At 35.7% G+C, this 19453-nt stretch overlaps 1 protein-coding gene across 8 annotated transcripts in view; it reads left to right on the top strand.

The window, feature by feature from the left end:
• The window catches only part of KIFAP3 (kinesin associated protein 3), a 219611-nt gene that overhangs the window by 108936 nt on the left and 91222 nt on the right, over positions 1-19453 (top strand). For all 8 annotated transcript variants that reach the window (XR_013174069.1, XM_077156924.1, XM_077156923.1 and 5 more), the window contains one exon: positions 14217-14379. Coding sequence is in view for 7 of the 8 variants with exons in the window: in XM_077156924.1 (XP_077013039.1) it covers positions 14217-14379 (163 nt within the window). In the remaining variant the exon portion in view is untranslated. The remainder of the gene's footprint in view (positions 1-14216; positions 14380-19453) is intronic.

Genomic DNA, 19453 nt, shown 5'->3' with positions numbered 1-19453 from the left:
TAACATTATTACGTTTTCCAGTCCATAAATATGGAATGTCTTGCTATTGATTTAGGTCCGCTTTTATTTTTTCAACAGTGTTTTGATAGGGTTCAGTACAGAAGTCTTTTATATCCTTGGTTAAATTTATACCTAGATATTTTATTCTTTTAGATGTTATTATAAATGGATTTATTTTCATGATTTCCTTTTCAGATTGTTCATTGCTAGTGTACAGAAACATGATTGTGGGGTGTTGATTTTGTACTATACTTCCCTACTGTAATTGTTTATTAGCTCTAATAGTTTTCTTATGGTTTCCTTTTGATTTTCTACATATAAAATCATGTCTTCTGCAAATAGAGGTAGTTTTCCTTTTTCTTCACAACTTAGATACTTTTAATTTATTTTTCTTCCCTAATTGCTCTTTCTAGAACTTCTAGTTCAATATTGAACACAATGGTGAAAGTGGACAAGGACATTCCTGATCATAGAGGGTAGGTTTTAAGTCTTTCACCACTGAGTATGATGTTAGCTGTGGTTTTTCATAAATGGCTTTTATCACATTGAAAAAGTTCCCATTTATTCCTAGTTATCTAAATGTTTTTTTTTTCATGAATGGCTGCTAGATTTTGTCAAATGCCTTTTCTTTTTTTTTTTTTTATTTTATTTTATTTTTTTTTATTAATTAAAGAATTAACAAAACAATTAGAAATCATTCCAATCTACACGTACAATCAGTAATTCTTAATAACATCACATAGTTGCATATTCATCATTTCTTAGTACATTTGCATCGATTTAGAAAAAGAAATAAAAAGACAAAAGAATAAGAATTAAAACAATAATAGAAAGAAAAAGAAAAACAAACAAACAAACAAAAAAAACACAAAAAACCTATACCTCACATGCAGCTTCATTCAGTGTTTTAACTTAATTGCATTACAATTGGGTAGTATTGTGCTGTCCATTTCTGAGTTTTTATATCCAGTCCCGTTGTACAGTCTGTATCCCTTCAGCTCCAATTATCCCTTCTCTTTTTTTTTTTTTTTAATTAACGGAAAAAAAGAAATTAACCCAACATTTAGAGATCATACCATTCTACATATGCAATCATTAATTCTTAACATCATCACATAGATGCATGATCATCATTTCTTTGTACATATGCATTGGTTTAGAAGAACTAGCAACATAACCGAAAAAGATATAGAATGTTAATATAGAGAAAAAAATAAAAGTAATAATAGTAAAATCAAAACAAAACAACACAAAACAAAACAAAAACCTATAGCTCAGATGCAGCTTCATTCAGTGTTTTAACATGATTACTTTACAATTAGGTATTATTGTGCTGTCCATTTTTGAGTTTTTGTATCTAGTCCTGTTGCACAGTCTGTATCCCTTCAGCTTCAATTACCCATTGTCTTACCCTGTTTCTAACTCCTGCTGAACTCTGTTACCAATGACATATTTCAAGTTTATTCTCGAATGTCCGTTCACATCAGTGGGACCATACAGTATTTGTCCTTTAGTTTTTGGCTGGATTCACTCAGCATAATATTCTCTAGGTCCATCCATGTTATTACATGGTTCATAAGTTTATCTTGTCTTAAAGCTGCATAATATTCCATCGTATGTATATACCACAGTTTGTTTAGCCACTCTTCTGTTGATGGAGATTTTGGCTGTTTCCATCTCTTTGCAATTGTAAATAATGCTGCTATAAACATTGGTGTGCAAATGTCCGTTTGTGTCTTTGCCCTTAAGTCCTTTGAGTAGATACCTAGCAATGGTATTGCTGGGTCGTATGGCAATTCTATATTCAGCTTTTTGAGGAACCGCCAAACTGCCTTCCACAGTGGTTGCACCCTTTGACATTCCCACCAACAGTGGATAAGTGTGCCTCTTTCTCCGCATCCTCTCCAGCACTTGTCATTTTCTGTTTTGTTGATAATGGCCATTCTGGTGGGTGTGAGATGATATCTCATTGTGGTTTTGATTTGCATTTCTCTAATGGCCAGGGACATTGAACATCTCTTCATGTGCCTCTTGGCCATTTGTATTTCCTCTTCTGAGAGGTGTCTGTTCAAGTCTTTTTCCCATTTTGTAATTGGGTTGGCTGTCTTTTTGTTGTTGAGATGAACAATCTCTTTGTAAATTCTGGATACTAGACCTTTATCTGATATATCATTTCCAAATATTGTCTCCCATTGTGTAGGCTGTCTTTCTACTTTCTTGATGAAGTTCTTTGATGCACAAAAGTGTTTAATTTTGAGGAGTTCCCATTTATTTATTTCCTTCTTCAGTGCTCTTGCTTTAGGTTTAAGGTCCATAAAACCGCCTCCAATTGTAAGATCCATAAGATATCTCCCAACATTTTCCTCTAACTGTTTTATGGTCTTAGACCTAATGTTTAAATCTTTGATCCATTTTGAGTTAACTTTTGTATAGGGTGTGAGAGATGGGTCTTCTTTCATTCTTTTGCATATGGATATCCAGTTCTCTAGGCACCATTTATTGAAGAGACTGCTCTGTCCCAGGTGAGTTGGCTTGACTGCCTTATCAAAGATCAAATGTCCATAGATGAGAGGGTCTATATCTGAGCACTCTATTCGATTCCATTGGTCGATATATCTATCTTTATGCCAATACCATGCTGTTTTGACCACTGTGGCTTCATAATATGCCTTAAAGTCAGGCAGCGCGAGACCTCCAGCTTCGTTTTTTTTCCTCAAGATATTTTTAGCAATTCGGGGCACCCTGCCCTTCCAGATAAATTTGCTTATTGGTTTTTCTATTTCTGAGAAATAAGTTGTTGGGATTTTGATTGGTATTGCATTGAATCTGTAAATCAATTTAGGTAGGATTGACATCCTAACTATATTTAGTCTTCCAATCCATGAACACGGTATGCCCTTCCATCTATTTAGGTCTTCTTTGATTTCTTTTAGCCGTTTTTTGTAGTTTTCTTTATATAGGTTTTTTGTCTCTTTAGTTAAATTTATTCCTAGGTATTTTATTCTTTTAGTTGCAATTGTAAATGGGATTCGTTTCTTGATTTCCCCCTCAGCTTGTTCATTACTAGTATATAGAAATGCTACAGATTTTTGAATGTTGATCTTGTAACCTGCTACTTTGCTGTACTCATTTATTAGCTCTAGTAGTTTTGTTGTGGATTTTTCTGGGTTTTCGACGTATAGTATCATATCGTCTGCAAACAGTGATAGTTTTACTTGTTCCTTTCCAATTTTGATGCCTTGTATTTCTTTTTCTTGTCTAATTGCTCTGGCTAGAACCTCCAACACAATGTTGAATAATAGTGGTGATAGTGGACATCCTTGTCTTGTTCCTGATCTTAGGGGGAAAGTTTTCAATTTTTCCCCATTGAGGATGATATTAGCTGTGGGTTTTTCATATGTTCCCTCTATCATTTTAAGGAAGTTCCCTTGTATTCCTATCTTTCAAAGTGTTTTCAACAGGAAAGGATGTTGAGTCTTGTCGAATGCCTTCTCTGCATCAATTGAGATGATCATGTGATTTTTCTGCTTTGATTTGTTGATATGGTGTATTACATTAATTGATTTTCTTATGTTGAACCATCCTTGCATACCTGGGATGAATCCTACTTGGTCATGATGTATAATTCTTTTAATGTGTTGTTGGATACGATTTGCTAGAATTTTATTGAGGATTTTTGCATCTGTATTCATTAGAGAGATTGGTCTGTAGTTTTCTTTTTTTGTAATATCTTTGCCTGGTTTTGGTATGAGGGTGATGTTGGCTTCATAGAATGAATTAGGCAGTTTTCCCTCCACTTCGATTTTTTTGAAGAGTTTGAGGAGAATTGGTACTAATTCTTTCTGGAACGTTTGGTAGAATTCACATGTGAAGCCATCTGGTCCTGGACTTTTCTTTTTAGGAAGCTTTTGAATGACTAATTCAATTTCTTTACTTGTGATTGGTTTGTTGAGGTCATCTATGTCTTCTTGAGTCAAAGTTGGTTGTTCATGTCTTTCCAGGAACCCGTCCATTTCATCTAAATTGTTGTATTTATTAGCGTAAAGTTGTTCATAGTATCCTGTTATTACCTCCGTTATTTCTGTAAGGTCAGTAGTTATGTCTCCTCTTCCATTTCTGATCTTATTTATTTGCATCCTCTCTCTTCTTCTTTTTGTCAATCTTGATAGGGGCCCATCAATCTTATTGATTTTCTCATAGAACCAACTTCTGGTCTTATTGATTTTCTCTACTGTTTTCATATTTTCAATTTCATTTATTTCTGCTCTGATCTTTGTTATTTCTTTCCTTTTGCTTGCTTTGGGATTAGTTTGCTGTTCTTTCTCCAGTTCTTCCAATTGAACAGTTAATTCCTGCATTTTTGCCTTTTCTTCTTTTTGATATAGGCATTTAGGGCAATAAATTTCCCTCTTAGCAGTGCCTTTGTTGCATCCCATAAGTTTTGATATGTTGTGTTTTCATTTTCATTTGCCTCGAGGTATTTACTAATTTCTCTTGCAATTTCTTCTTTGACCCACTCGTTGTTTAAGAGTGTGTTGTTGAGCCTCCAGGTATTTGTGAATTTTCTGGCATTCTGCCTATTATTGATTTCCAACTTCATTCCTTTATGATCCGAGAAAGTGTTGTGTATGATTTCAATCTTTTTAAATTTGTTAAGGCTTGCTTTGTGACCCAGCATATGGTCTATCTTTGAGAATGATCCATGAGCACTTGAGAAAAAGGTGTATCCTGCTGTTGTGGGATGTAATGTCCTATAAATGTCTGTTAAGTCTAGCTCATTTATAGTAATATTCAGATTCTCTATTTCTTTATTGATCCTCTGTCTAGATGTTCTGTCCATTGATGAGAGTGGGGAATTGAAGTCTCCAACTATTATGGTATTTGTGTCTATTTCCCTTTTCAGTGTTTGCAGTGTATTCCTCACGTATTTTGGGGCATTCTGGTTCGGTGCATAAATATTTATGATTGTTATGTCTTCTTGTTTAATTGTTCCTTTTATTAGTATATAGTGTCCTTCTTTGTCTCTTTTATGTTTTACATTTGAAGTCTAACTTGTTGGATATTAGTATAGCCACTCCTGCTATTTTCTGGTTGTTATTTGCATGAAATATCTTTTCCCAACCTTTCACTTTCAACCTATGTTTATCTTTGGGTCTAAGATGTGTTTCCTGTAGACAGCATATAGAAGGATCCTGTTTTTTAATCCATTCTGCCAATCTATGTCTTTTGATTGGGGAATTCAGGCCATTAACATTTAGTGTTATTACTGTTTGGATAATATTTTCCTCTGCCATTTTGCCTTTTGTATTATATATATCATATCTGACTTTCCTTCTTTCTACACTCTTCTCCATACCTCTCTCTTCTGTCTTTTCGGTTCTGACTCTAGTGCTCCCTTTACTATTTCTTGCAGAGCTGGTCTCTTGGTCACAAATTCTCTCAGTGACTTTTTGTCTGAGAATGTTTTAATTTCTCCCTCATTTTTGAAGGACAATTTTGCTGGATATAGGAGTCTTGGTTGGCAGTTTTTCTCTTTTAGTAATTTAAATATATCATCCCACTGTCTTCTAACCTCCATGGTTTCTGCTGAGAAATCTACACATAGTCTTATTGGGTTTCCCTTGTATGTGATGGATTGTTTTTCTCTCGCTGCTTTCAAGATCCTCTCTTTCTCTTTGACCTCTGACATTCTAACTAGTAAGTGTCTTGGAGAACGCCTATTTGGGTCTAATCTCTTTGGGGTGCGCTGCACTTCTTGGATCTGTAATTTTAGGTCTTTCATAAGAGTTGGGAAATTTTCAGTGAAAATTTCTTCCATTAGTTTTTCTCCTCCTTTTCCCTTCTCTTCTCCTTCTGGGACACCCACAACACGTATATTTGTGCGGTTCATATTGTCCTTGAGTTCCCTGATACCCTGTTCAAATTTTTCCATTCTTTTCCCGATAGTTTCTGTTTGTTTTTGGAATTCAGATGTTCCATCCTCCAAATCACTAATTCTATCTTCTGTCTCTTTGAATCTATCATTGTAGGTATCCATTGTTTTTTCTATCTTTTCTACTTTGTCCTTCACTTCCATAAGTTCTGTGATTTGTTTTTTCAGTTTTTCTATTTCTTCTTTATGTTCAGCCCATGTCTTCTTCATGTCCTCCCTCAATTTATCGATTTCGATTTTGAAGAGGTTTTCCATTTCTGTTCGTATATTTAGCATTAGTTGTCTCAGCTCCTGTATCTCATTTGAACTATTGGTTTGTTCCTTTGACTGGGCCATATTTTCAATTATTTGAGCGTGATCCGTTATCTTCTGTTGGCGTCTGCGCATTTAGACAGATTTCCCTGGGTATTGGATCCAAAAGTTTGGAAGATTTTTCTGTGAAATCTCTGGGTTCTGTTTTTCTTATCCTGCCCAGTAGGTGGCGCTCGTGGCACACGTTTTTCTGCGGGTCCCACCAGTGAAAGGTGCTGTGGGACCTTAAACTTTGGAAAACTCTCGCCGTCCGGGGGGTTCGCTAGCCGAAGCGGCTTGAGCCGGCCCGGGGTCCGAACGCAGGGAGGGTTGCTGGTCGCCGCAGCCCGGGAAAAAGCCCGTCCGAATTTCCTAGTCGGCCCTGGGCGACAAGCGTGGCGGGAGGGCGCCAGCGGCAGCGGCCCGCCTGAGAGAGTGCACGTTCCCCGGGAGTCACGGGTTTGGAAGGGGCCTCTCCCACCCGTCACCGTTCTCCGCAGCCTGGGGATTTCCGATCCAATTCTCTCAGTTGGTCCGGGGGGCTGCGCGTGGTGTGGGCACCAGCCGCCTTGGTTTCAGGGGACCGCCTCTCCAATTCTCCCAGCCGGCCCGGGAAGGGGGAAGGGAGTAACTCCGGCCGCTTGCCGCCCCGCCCGGTGAGGCCCGCGCGCCTCGGCGATCTCACCCGAGCTGCTTCTCTCAGCCAGCCAGCCGTTCCAGGATGGGGTACGCTGTCTTTTTTATCTCTGTTGTGGCTTTGGGCGCTTTCTGTATCGTTTCTACTCCCCTAGTAGCTGTCCTGGAGAAGAAACTAAGATCCGCGCGTCTTACTAAGCCGCCATCTTCCAGGAAACGTCAAATGCCTTTTCAATTGAGATAGTTACGCAGTTTTTTTCTCTTTGCTTTAATTTTGTGTATTACATTGACTGATTTTTACGTGTTGAACCACCCTTTCATTCTTCTGATAAATCATACTTGGTCATAGTGAATAATCTTTTTAATATGCTGTTGTATTTGATTTGATAATATTTTAAGGATTTTTGCATCTATTTTGACAAGGGAAATTGGGCCTATAATTTTCTTTTGTGATGTCATTATCAGGCTTTAGTTTTAGGGTAATGCTGGCCTCATAGCATTAATTAGAAATTGTTCCCTATTCTTGAATTCTTTGGAAGAGTTTGAGCAGAACTGGGGTGTTAATTCTTTAAATGTTTGGTAGAATTTACTAGTGAAACCATCGGTTTTAGACTTTTCTTTGGTGTGATTTTGATTTTGATTCAGTCTGCATACTTTCTATAGGTTTGTTGAGGTTTCCTAATTCTCCTGGATTCAATTTAGTCAAATTTAGGAATTTTTCTGTTTCGTTTAGATTATCTGCTTTTATGGTGTACAACTGTTCATAGTATTCTCTTAGAATCCTTTTATTTCTTTAAGATCAGTACTGATATCACAATTTTTCTGATCGTGGTTTTTTGTATCGTATATTCTTTGTCAGTTTGGCCAAAGGTTTGTCTTTTTTGTGCTCCTCCTCCCCCCAAAAAACTTTTTGTTTATTTTCTCAATTGTTTTGCTCTTTCCTGTATAATTTATCTCCATTCTAATCTTTTTTTTTTATTTTATTTTTTTTTTTATTAACGGAAAGAAAAAAAAAGAAATTAACACAACATTTAGAAATCATACCATTCTACATATGCACTCAGTAATTCTTAACATCATCACATAGATGCATGATCATTGTTTCTTAGTACATTTGCATCGGTTTAGAGGAACTAGCAAGACAACAGAAAAAAATATAAAATGTTAATATAAAGAAAAGAAATAAAAGTAGTAGTAATAGTAAAAAACAACAACAACAAACAAACCAACAAGCAAACAAAAACAAAAAAAACCCTATAGCTCAGATGCAGCTTCATTCAGTATTTTAACATGATTACTTTACAATTAGGTATTATTGTGCTGTCCATTTTTGAGTTTTTGTATCTAGTCCTGTTGCACAGTCTGTATCCCTTCAGCTTCAATTACCCATTGTCTTACCCTGTTTCTAACTCCTGCTGAACTCTGTTACCAATGACATATTTCAAGTTTATTCTCGAATGTCCGTTCACATCAGTGGGACCATACAGTATTTGTCCTTTAGTTTTTGGCTGGATTCACTCAGCATAATATTCTCTAGGTCCATCCATGTTATTACATGGTTCATAAGTTTATCTTGTCTTAAAGCTGCATAATATTCCATCGTATGTATATACCACAGTTTGTTTAGCCACTCTTCTGTTGATGGAGATTTTGGCTGTTTCCATCTCTTTGCAATTGTAAATAACGCTGCTATAAACATTGGTGTGCAAATGTCCGTTTGTGTCTTTGCCCTTAAGTCCTTTGAGTAGATACCTAGCAATGGTATTGCTGGGTCGTATGGCAATTCTATATTCAGCTTTTTGAGGAACCGCCAAACTGCCTTCCACAGTGGTTGCACCCTTTGACATTCCCACCAACAGTGGATAAGTGTGCCTCTTTCTCCGCATCCTCTCCAGCACTTGTCATTTTCTGTTTTGTTGATAATGGCCATTCTGGTGGGTGTGAGATGATATCTCATTGTGGTTTTGATTTGCATTTCTCTAATGGCCAGGGACATTGAGCATCTCTTCATGTGCCTCTTGGCTATCCGTATTTCTTCTTCTGGTAGGTGTCTGTTTAAGTCTTTTTCCCATTTTGTAATTGGGTTGGCTGTCTTTTTGTTGTTGAGTTGAATAATCTCTTTATAAATTCTGGATACTAGACCTTTATCTGATATGTCGTTTCCAAATATTGTCTCCCATTGTGTAGGCTGTCTTTCTACTTTCTTGATGAAGTTCTCTGATGCACAAAAGTGTTTAATTTTGAGGAGCTCCCATTTATTTATTTCCTTCTTCAGTGTTCTTGCTTTAGGTTTAAGGTCCATAAAACCACCTCCAGTTGTAAGATCCATAAGATATCTCCCAACATTTTCCTCTAACTGTTTTATGGTCTTAGACCTAATGTTTAGATCTTTGATCCATTTTGAGTTAACTTTTGTATAGGGTGTGAGAGATGGGTCTTCTTTCATTCTTTTGCATATGGATATCCAGTTCTCTAGGCACCATTTATTGAAGAGACTGCTCTGTCCCAGGTGAGTTGGCTTGACTGCCTTATCAAAGATCAAATGTTCCATTCTAATCTTAATCATTTCTTTCTCCTGTTAACTTTGGGGTTACTTTGCTCTCTTTTTTTAGTTCCTCACAATGTGAAATTAGGTTATTTGTTATCTTTGTTCTTTTTTTAATATTGGTCTACTTAGCTATAAATTTCCATCTGAGCACTGCCTTTATTGTATCACATGAGTTTTGATGTGTTGTGTCATTTTCATTCATCTCTAAGTATTTTCTGATTTCACTTATAATTTCTCCTTTAACCCATTGATTGGATTAAAAACTCATAGCATCTCAATTAATCTTGTCTCTTTCTAATCTGTTCTCCATGTTGTGATCATAATGACAATTTCTAGAGTTCCGTGAATGCCCTATTTTCCATTTCACTTCAAAGCCTTTACTCATGCAAAATTTTATAAAACCCTGTTTGTTTAGTCTAGACCCCTCTTTCCCCTACCTTTTCAGATAACTTCTATACCTCTGCATGATTATATCTTTCCTCAGAGAAGTTTCCTTTGACAACTCCCCACACTGAGATTATATCAAGTTCTCATCTTATATGTTCTCAAGATACCTGTGCTTTCCTCCAATATAATTGTTACACAGTTACAATTAAACTGTGTGATTGTTTCTTAACTGTATTTCACCCCCTTTAGAATATAAGTTCCTTGAAGGCAGGAACCATTTCTTTCTTGTTGACCAATATATACATAGTGCTTAGTCAAGAAATATTTGTGGAATAAATAATTAAATAAATAAAACTGGGGAAGAAGCTGCCTGGTCTGTTCAGTGGAACTAGTGAAAGAAGTACAGCTTTATATAAATATGACAAATATCAACCGGGCTCTGTGGAAATTGTTCTAGGAAGGCGCAGCTTGCTTGGAAGACTAAAATAGGAGAAAGGGAGAGCCAGAATTAGAATGTCTTTGGAGAAGAATTTGTTCTCCTTAAGGAAGAACTTTAGTAAATGACTGCAGTGTGAGTGGGCATGTACTGATTTGTCAGCTTAACTATTTTTTTTTTAAGTTCTCTTAGCATGGAGTAAAGAAGAATAAAAGTATATTGAGGGCTCAATTATTAATGTGACTTTTATGAAGTCATTGAAAGATAGCAATAAAGATATGGAAAGAGTGGTTTAAATGAATGTTTTAGACTTTCAGTTGAAAAAATAAGAGTGATCAAATTCTGTGTGAGACCAAAGGAAGCAGTGTTTATTTGGTGTGAAATTTCTATTTTCTCTAGCACACCATCTAATTTAACTTGTATGGTCAGTTTAGTTGAACACCATATTACATGGAATCTTGAATAGGGAATGAGATCTTGTTGGTTGTAGTGGTTGGTATGATGCCCCAATATATCTCAGAGTAATTGGAGCAGACACTAAAAAAAGTATTTACAAAGTACCCTTGAGGAACTCGGGAAGATGTGGAAATATTAAACTTCCCCACCTGGAGAATTCCTGATATTCTTGCAAGCATTGGGGACTACCAATTTAATAGGCCAAGCCCTTGATCTTGGGGCTCGCCTTTTTGAAACTTATTCCTGTAGAGGAGAAGCTAAGACTACTTATAATGATACCTGAGTCACCTCCAGAGAACTTCTTTTGTTGCTCAAATGTGGCCAACTCCAAATGTGAACTCACTGCCCTCCCCTACCCTCCCCTCTACCATGGGACTTGACTCCAGGGTATGAGCCTGGATCTGGCATCATGGGATTAAAAAGCCTTGACCAAAAGGGGGACGAAAAATAAAACAAAATGATTTCATTGGTTGGGAGATTCCAAATGGAGTCAAGAGATCATTCTGGAGGTTATTCTTATGCATTCTATTGATATCCCTCTTTAGTTTTTAGTGTATTAGAATAGCAGGAAGGAAATACTTGAAACTGTTGAACTGTATTCCAGTAGCCTTGATTCTTGAAGACGATTGTTTAACTATAGAGCTTTTACAGTGGGACTGTGTATTGTGAAAGCCTTGTGGCTGTCACTCACTTTATCCAGTGTATGGACAGATGAGTAGAAAAATAAGGACTAAAAAATAAATAATGGAGGGGAGGTGATAAGGCTTATGGGATGTTTTGGATGTTCTTTCTTATTTTGATTCTTATATGTATTTTTTGTTTTTGGAGTAATAAAAGCGTTCAAAAATTGATTGTGGTGATGAATACACAACTGTATATGATACAGTGAACCATTGATTGTACACTTTGTACGGTTATATGGTATGTGAATATATCAGTAAAATTGCATAAAAAGTAAATGCTCTGCCATTGAAAAAATAAAAATAAAAAACAGATTATTTGTAAGTAATTTGGTAATGATGCAAATATATATATATAGATATATGTAGAATTTCTCTTTAGCTGTTGCTTTATAACTAAAAGATGTGAGATGTTTTTATAGCCACATTTTCTGGTTACTACCTGTCTTAGATTGCTAGGGCTGCTGTGATAAGTACCATACACTGGTTGGCTTAAACAATAGGAATTTATTGTTTGGGAGGCTGGAAGTCCAAAATCAGGGTCTCAACAGTCATTGCTTTCTCCTGGAGTCTATAGCATTCTGATGCTTACTTGCTGCAATTCTTTGGATTCCTCTGTCCTGTAGTGATCCTACCTCAATCCCTGGCTTCTCCTGCTTCTGACTTCTTACTTCTAGTGACTGACTGCATCTGAATTTCCTTTGCCTTTTCCTGAAAGGCCCACGCTAAATCATTTAGGCTTTATCTAAATTCTAAAACATCTTTTTCACAAACTAGTCCACACCGTAACTAATAAAAGTATGTTCATATGTTCTAATCATACCCACAGGAACACGGATTAAGACTTGAACATGTCTTTTGTAGGCTACGTGATTAAATCCCCAATATTACCTTTAAAATGTGAATGCAAGGCTTATATTACCAAATAAATTGTCCTGTGTGATTTTCTCTTTCCAAAGTCTCATGTAGTGATTTCATAATCTATAGTAGTCAGCAAACTTTTTCTATGAAACACCAGATGTAGTGGCTTAGGCTTTGCAGGTCATTCAGTCTTGGTCACAACTACCCAACTCTGCTGTTGTAGCATGAAAGTAGCCATAGACACTGTGTAATTGAATGAGTATGTCTGTGTTCCAATAAAACTATATGGAAACTAAAATACTGAATTTTCTATAGTTTTCACATTATGAAATATTCTTTTTTGGTTAATAGGCCTACTTGCAAGGTTTACCCCTGGCTAGTGTGTGGGAAACTGAATTTAGGGACTTTTCCCCACATTCTCTATCTGATAAGGAACCTTTACTATGCCTAAACTGTTTGCATAAACAATGTGGTTTATGGTCAGCACCTGTTTTCCCTCTGGGAGTCTGGAATTTTGGTATAGCTTGTCAGCAGGTACCCTAATTGACCAGTCCCCAATGAAACCCTTGGGCACTGGCTATCTAATGAGCGTCCCTTGTAGGCAACATTGCACGTGTGCTGTCACAATTCAGTGCTGGAGGAATTAAGCATGTCCTCTGTAACTATGGGGATAGGACTCTTGGAAGCCTGCAACTGGTTTCTTCTGGATTTATCCTCATGTGCCTTTACTTGTGCTTATTTGCTTTGTATCCTTTTGCTGTAATAAATCATAACTATGAGTACAGCTCTATGCTGAGTCCTGTGGGTTTTCTTAGCTAATCACCAAATGTAGGCATGATCTTGGGGACCCCCAACATTTTGTCCAAGCCAAAAAACGGAGAGTTGTTCTCAATGCTTCCATCTCTACTTTTTGTCCAAATGCCTTGGCCTAAATACGTCCCAAATTATTTTTTCCCCTTCAACCTCTTTGTCCTTTCTTTGATAAGACTTTAATCACATCTTACCTATCTAATGCCATATGCTCCTAATCATCTGCCTTCAGTCTCTACCTTTTCCATTCTCTCCTATATAATGCCTCTTATTCATTTATTTGTTTCTTTGCTTGTCTGTCTTTTTATTTGTTTTTGTGGTCCTAGTTTGATCCCCTGCACTTAAAATCATTCAGGGCACTCTACTGTCTATAGAATAATGATAAATTTCTTAGCACAGCATTAAAAGCCCTTTATGATCTGTTTGATGTCTATCTTTATAGGTTCCTGCCGTTCCCCAACATATACTTTATCCTACAGCCATACTAAAGAACTTGCAGTTCCCTAAATAAGTTCTTTTATGCCTAACTCTCTACCTGCTTTTCCTCCAGTTGGAATCCATTGCCTTTCTTAACCAGACAGTACCATCTTACCCATTTGCGGGGGGGGGGGGGGGGGGGGGGGGAGTGCATGGTCTTGGAATTGAACCCCGGTCTCCCACCTGAGAGGCAGACATTATACCACTAAACCACCCATGCACCCTTATCTTACACATTTTTGAAGACTTTGTTCCTAATTTGAAATCTCTTCTGTCCTAATTAGGTTAGTTATCCCCTCCACATTTATTTCCAGGGCACTTTGTCGTTCCTTTTTTGAACACATTGTATTTTAATTATTCACTCTGCCTATCAGACCATGAATTCTTGAAGGCCAAGACCACATCTTGTTTGTTCTAGGATAGGGCCTTGCAGTTAGTTAGGGATGTTCATTAAAAAGAACCAAATGCAGTTCATCTTATAGATGAAGCTATTGAGTGATGGAGGGGATGGGATGATAAGGAAATATTTATTTTCTCAAAATTTGATTTCCGGGAAGTTAATAGATTAAAATGGGAGTATATAGATTAGCACATATTACTAATGAAGTAAAAGTACATTATAGTAAAAACAAAGTAATTATTTGTAATCTGTTTTGTCTTATTTTGTAACAGAACTTCATTGCATTTATATTATTTACATAGGTGGAGATGGATATTGTTGAAAAACTGGTAAAAATGATACCTTGTGAACATGAAGATCTGCTGAATATCACCCTCCGACTTTTACTAAACCTGTCTTTTGACACAGGACTCAGAAATAAGATGGTACAAGTTGGACTGCTTCCTAAACTCACTGCACTTCTAGGTATGCTTTTTAAAAATGAATGATAGTGTTGCTTGTACTTTCCAGCATTAGTGGGAAATTTAGTTCAGTGTAGAAAAGTCTGCTAGACAAAAGCATTCTATATATATATGTTCAATGATTGGGATACTATATATTTCTAATTTGTACATACTATATGTATTTCTGTTCAGTTTAATAAGTTCATTAATATGTTGGTAATATACTATGGCAAGGTATAGTGCTGTGTACTATAAAAAAATGCTTTTCTTTATAGTACACCATAAATGTATATTGTGGTTCAAAAGAGAGAAAGTTCCCATGTTGATCAATATTGGTCAGGAGAATTAGAAAATTTCATGGACAAGGTGCCATTTGAGATGGACATTGAAAAATTTGTCAACTTAACAGGATGATATTTATAAAGGATGAAGAATAAAGGCTATAGAAAGTATTTCAGATAAGTGATCAATATTAACTAAGGCATAAATTGAGTTAGATCAGTATGAGAAACAATAAATTGACATCTCAGTTTGAGCATAGGCTATGACTAAGGAAATAATAGGAGATAAGTTTTGAAAAGCGCATGTTTTAGTTTGCTAAAACTGCAGGAATGCAATATACCAGAAATGGGACAGCTTTTATAAAGGAAATTTATTACATTGCAAGTTTACAAGTCTCAGGTCAGAGAAATGTCCAGACTAAGGCACCCAGGAAAAGATTCCTTTACTCAAAAAAGGCCATTGTCTGGTGCATGGAAAGGTGTATGGTCCATCTGCTGGTCCTTGTTCCCGGTCCTGTTGCTTCTAGCTTCTGATGTCAGTGGTTTCCTCTCTAAGCATCGGTAGGCCTTCACTTAGCTCCTCTAGAACACAATTCTGCAGTCTAGCTTGCTTAGCATCTCATGGGAAAGCACATGGTGATGTTTGCTGTGTAGTGTTGGTACCCAGTGATTCTGTTCCTGTGGACTTAGATCATCAGCACATGGATTTCATCCGTGGCTGATTATATCTGCAATCTGCTAAAGGGAGTCTCTTCTGCAATGAGTGATGTTTAATTTAATTAGCTGGAGGCTTAAAAGGTGGAGTCAGAAGAGAAAGAATTAGCTCAGAACACCTCAGTGCAGCACTCAGAGCCGACACAGACCCAGACGTTTGGAGATGCAGAAAGGTATCACCCCAGGTAAAACAGTTTGAACCCATGAAATAGGAGAGAAGGCCAGCAGATGTCACCATATGCCTTCCCAAGTAACAGAGAAACCCAGATGAAAGCCAGCTGCCTTTCTTCCAAAGAACTATAAATTTGTGACTAAATAAATCCACTTTATAAAAGCCATCCATTTCTGGTGTATTGCATTCTGGCAGCCTTCGCAAACTATAACATGTGAATAAGAATTGAAAGAGGAAATCACTAAAGGAGACATAGCAGTCAGATAGATAGGTTTATTTTTAAGCAAATATACCAGAGTTCATCAAGTTAAGGCTATTACTGAGAAGTGACAAATTTCTTACCTAATAGAAAGATAACAAAGCATTAAATAATGAGAGCAACTGAAAACTTTTCTACCTCCTTTTTGAGTAATTCTTTTATAGATTGCTTCATTTTTTTCTTTCAAATATTAATCCCTAGGATATCAATTTACAGAGGATATTAAAAAGCTGGTATTATTTTAACCTGATATTGTATAGCCAGAGATGGTCACTTTTAAAAATTTCCATCTCTGTTCTTGACTTATCTGTAAAAACTGATTGAAAGCAAAGTGAATCTGTTGAGACATATATGATTAGATCAAAGACTGCAGGGCTTTGAATATTGGCTTTATGATTTGGGGCAACTTAATATTTATGTCAATTTTGTCATCTACGCTATGAAGATAAAATGGTACATGTGATAGAGAAGAGTTAAATAAGATAATTCAGTAAATGTTAGGGAATTATAATAACACAAAATTATTGTTAAAATATCGAGTGCAAACAGTAGATATCCATAAATGAGTCTTTATTGAAAAGTGGGTTTTCTAGGCTTCTACTGTTAAGGGCATTGAGTAATTTTGTATGAAGGTCTTTAAAAATTGACTACGTCTTTGTTTTATTAAATATTTTCTTAATTTTATTTTAATACCCTGACCATAATTTAAATTTTTATTGAGAAATAGTATAATTAAAAGCATGGACCCAGTCAGATTGCCTTGGTTCAAGTGCTACATGAGTGTTAACTATTATTGTTGTTATTATCATTGATTCAAGTTTGCATTTCTGAAGGTAACTTATTATCCAGGGCTATATATATTATCACTGTGTTCAAGGATATCTCCTTGCTAAATGGCCCCAGTGCCATGTTTGTTTAGTTTTTATATACAACTTTTCTGTTTTCTTCTCCTTGTCTTTGGCTGTCACTTCTCATTTCTTTTATACCAGCCTTTGATAGCAGCAATTTTCTTGTTCTCCAATGATATATTTGGAATCTCCTGAGTCTTGAAACCAAAATTAAACTTATTTGAATTGCATATTTTAAAAAATGAATTCCAAATGAATACCCCAAGGATTCTCTTCCTAGTAATGTTCTTGAACTTTATTGCATGGACATTGTAACCACATCTTTTGAAAGTGAAGGAAAAGTCACAATTTTGCTTGATTGTGACTCTGCTGTGTTCAGTGAAATTGTGTTTAGTTTATAATTGTGTTCCTATTAAGTAATTACTAGAATGGTAAAAAAAATTAGATTTGTTAAAATACATGTTAATTTTATATGTTATATGGAAAATTTATATATTAAATAGCATCTAATATATATGTTATATATATTAAATCAGTAACTCCTAACAGAGTTAGCTAAACTTTTCAATTGAGTAAGTGATTCTCTGATATTTGGCAACCATTATTATACAGAGGATGAAAGGAGGAAACATTTTAAAGAGCATGGACTTTATATAGGAAACACTCATGTGGAGCAGTGACTTTCAGACATTTTCAAACATTTTACACCAATTCATAGTAGGATGTAGTTTACACTATGTCATGGTCAGGTTCATGTGTCAACTTGGCCAGGTGGTACCTGTTTGTCTGGTTGGACAAGTGCTTGCCTGTCTGTTGCTGTGAGGACATTTCATGGAATTAAATCATGGTCATGTTGGCTGCATTCACAGCTGATTCCATTTGTAATCATCCAAGGGGAGTGTCTTCTGCAATGAGTGATGCTTAAACTAATCACTGAAAACCTTTTAAGGAGAATTCAGAAGAGACAGACTCTCTCTCTGCTTTGGCCGGCAAGCCTCTCCTGTAGAGTGTGTCCAGACCCGTCATCAGAGTCTTTAGCTTTACAGCCTACCCTATGGATTTTGGACTGTACATTCTCACAGTTATGTGAGACACTTTTATATCTACGGATATTTCCTGCTGATTCTTTTTCTCTAGAGAAACCTAGCTAATACACACTACAATACAGTACTTATATGTGTGTGATATATATATGTATGTGTGTAGTTGAATGTATTATATATTTATGACATATGTTATCCATTTTGTTTAACATTAACAAAAGCGTTCACAAAACAGTATCTTTTCTATGTGCAATGCACTATGATATTTTCTATCATTCTGTTTTCTTTTGTAGCTTAGTTATGATCTACTAATTGATTTTATGTTCTTTGATTGATATGATGTTCAATTCAAAAATTCTGAACTAGAGAAAGTGAATAGGCTGAATTATTGATGAGTTGAACAGTAGATTAATCTAGATTATTTTAGGTTATTCTTTGAGAAGTACCTGGAGTGACTCCATGGAGTTGAAATTGAAAACAAAATGGAAAGGAAACTTCTCTAAATCAAGTATTTAAAGAATTTTTGGGTGCATTTTCTTCATTGTAGTCATGAAGAAGGAATTAAAGAGCATTGATGCAAATGAGTGGTCAGTTTGCTTTTTTCTTCAGAAATAAATTTATTGTTAAAATATTTTCATATTCACAGATGACTGTCTTAAAGAATTACCCAGTTTTTAGAAATCTTTTATTTTTAAAAAGATGCAGAAGGCAAAAGCAATTTGTCAGGGCTATGTACATGAGGAAGAATTTTTCAGAAGTGATATTTAAGGGATGCTGTTTCAACTGGAAATACTATCACGTTTTAAGCAGGGTTTCTTTATTATTGTTTCATGACCCATAACTAAAAAATATTTCTTAAAGTTAGTTATAGATTATTTTTACCAGAGTATAATGAATTGTGAATCTTTCAGGCTTTAATAAATCTGTGCTATATGAATAGTTAATCCCCTTTTCTTTTTTCCTGAAACATTTAACTACTACATTTCAGTCCATGTGAGATTGATGTTAAACAATTATTTCAATATTCCGTTTTATCATATAAAGCATTTTGATTTTGGAATTTTGAATTAAGCTTCCTAAATAATCCTTTTCCTCTGACACTCGCAACACATGAAGAGATCCATAAGGAATTTTAAATACCATCATTTAAAATTCCTCTTGCCAGTTATCCTGAAAATGGTTTGTTTGAATAGTTGTTTTTTTTTTTAATGCATGTAAAGAAAAAAGTCTTTATCTTTTAAAATGCTTCAAGATTTTTATTTGGTTCCATGGAAAACCTTTTATCTAGATATTCCTTTGTCTGTTCTCCTTTTGTTTCATTCCATCAAAATTATTCATTTGTTTCTGACTTCACTTTTTGGTGTTATTTTCCTTAGCTCTCATAAGGATCCTAAACCTAACTGTACTTAGTTCAGGATCAATGATAAATCTTTTCAGTTCTATTCATCCTTAGATGATACTTTGACTTATGGCCTCTGATGTCTGGTAACTGTGTTACCATCTGGGAGAGCTTTCATAGCCAGAGGCAGTAAATCTGGTTATATGCTAATTGGATTGGGCCTAGTTAGTTTAGGCTTTTTTCATGGTATTTTTTGTTAGGTAATTTTAAAAAGTACTTAAATATTTTTTGGCCTATCTTAGAATCAGGTCATTAAAAAAAAAAAAAAAACATCCTTTGTCACAAGTCTTTGAAGCATTTGACCTTGATCTGTCTCAGGAGTATCCTGGGTTGAGTGATGGTGAGGAAACATTGACATAGTTTTTTTTTTTTTTTTTTGC

Source organism: Tamandua tetradactyla, chromosome 4 (assembly GCF_023851605.1).
Source record: "Tamandua tetradactyla isolate mTamTet1 chromosome 4, mTamTet1.pri, whole genome shotgun sequence".
Lineage (NCBI taxonomy): Eukaryota > Metazoa > Chordata > Mammalia > Pilosa > Myrmecophagidae > Tamandua > Tamandua tetradactyla.
Note: the sequence above shows the minus strand (reverse complement) of the source record. Positions and strands in the feature narration are given on the sequence as shown.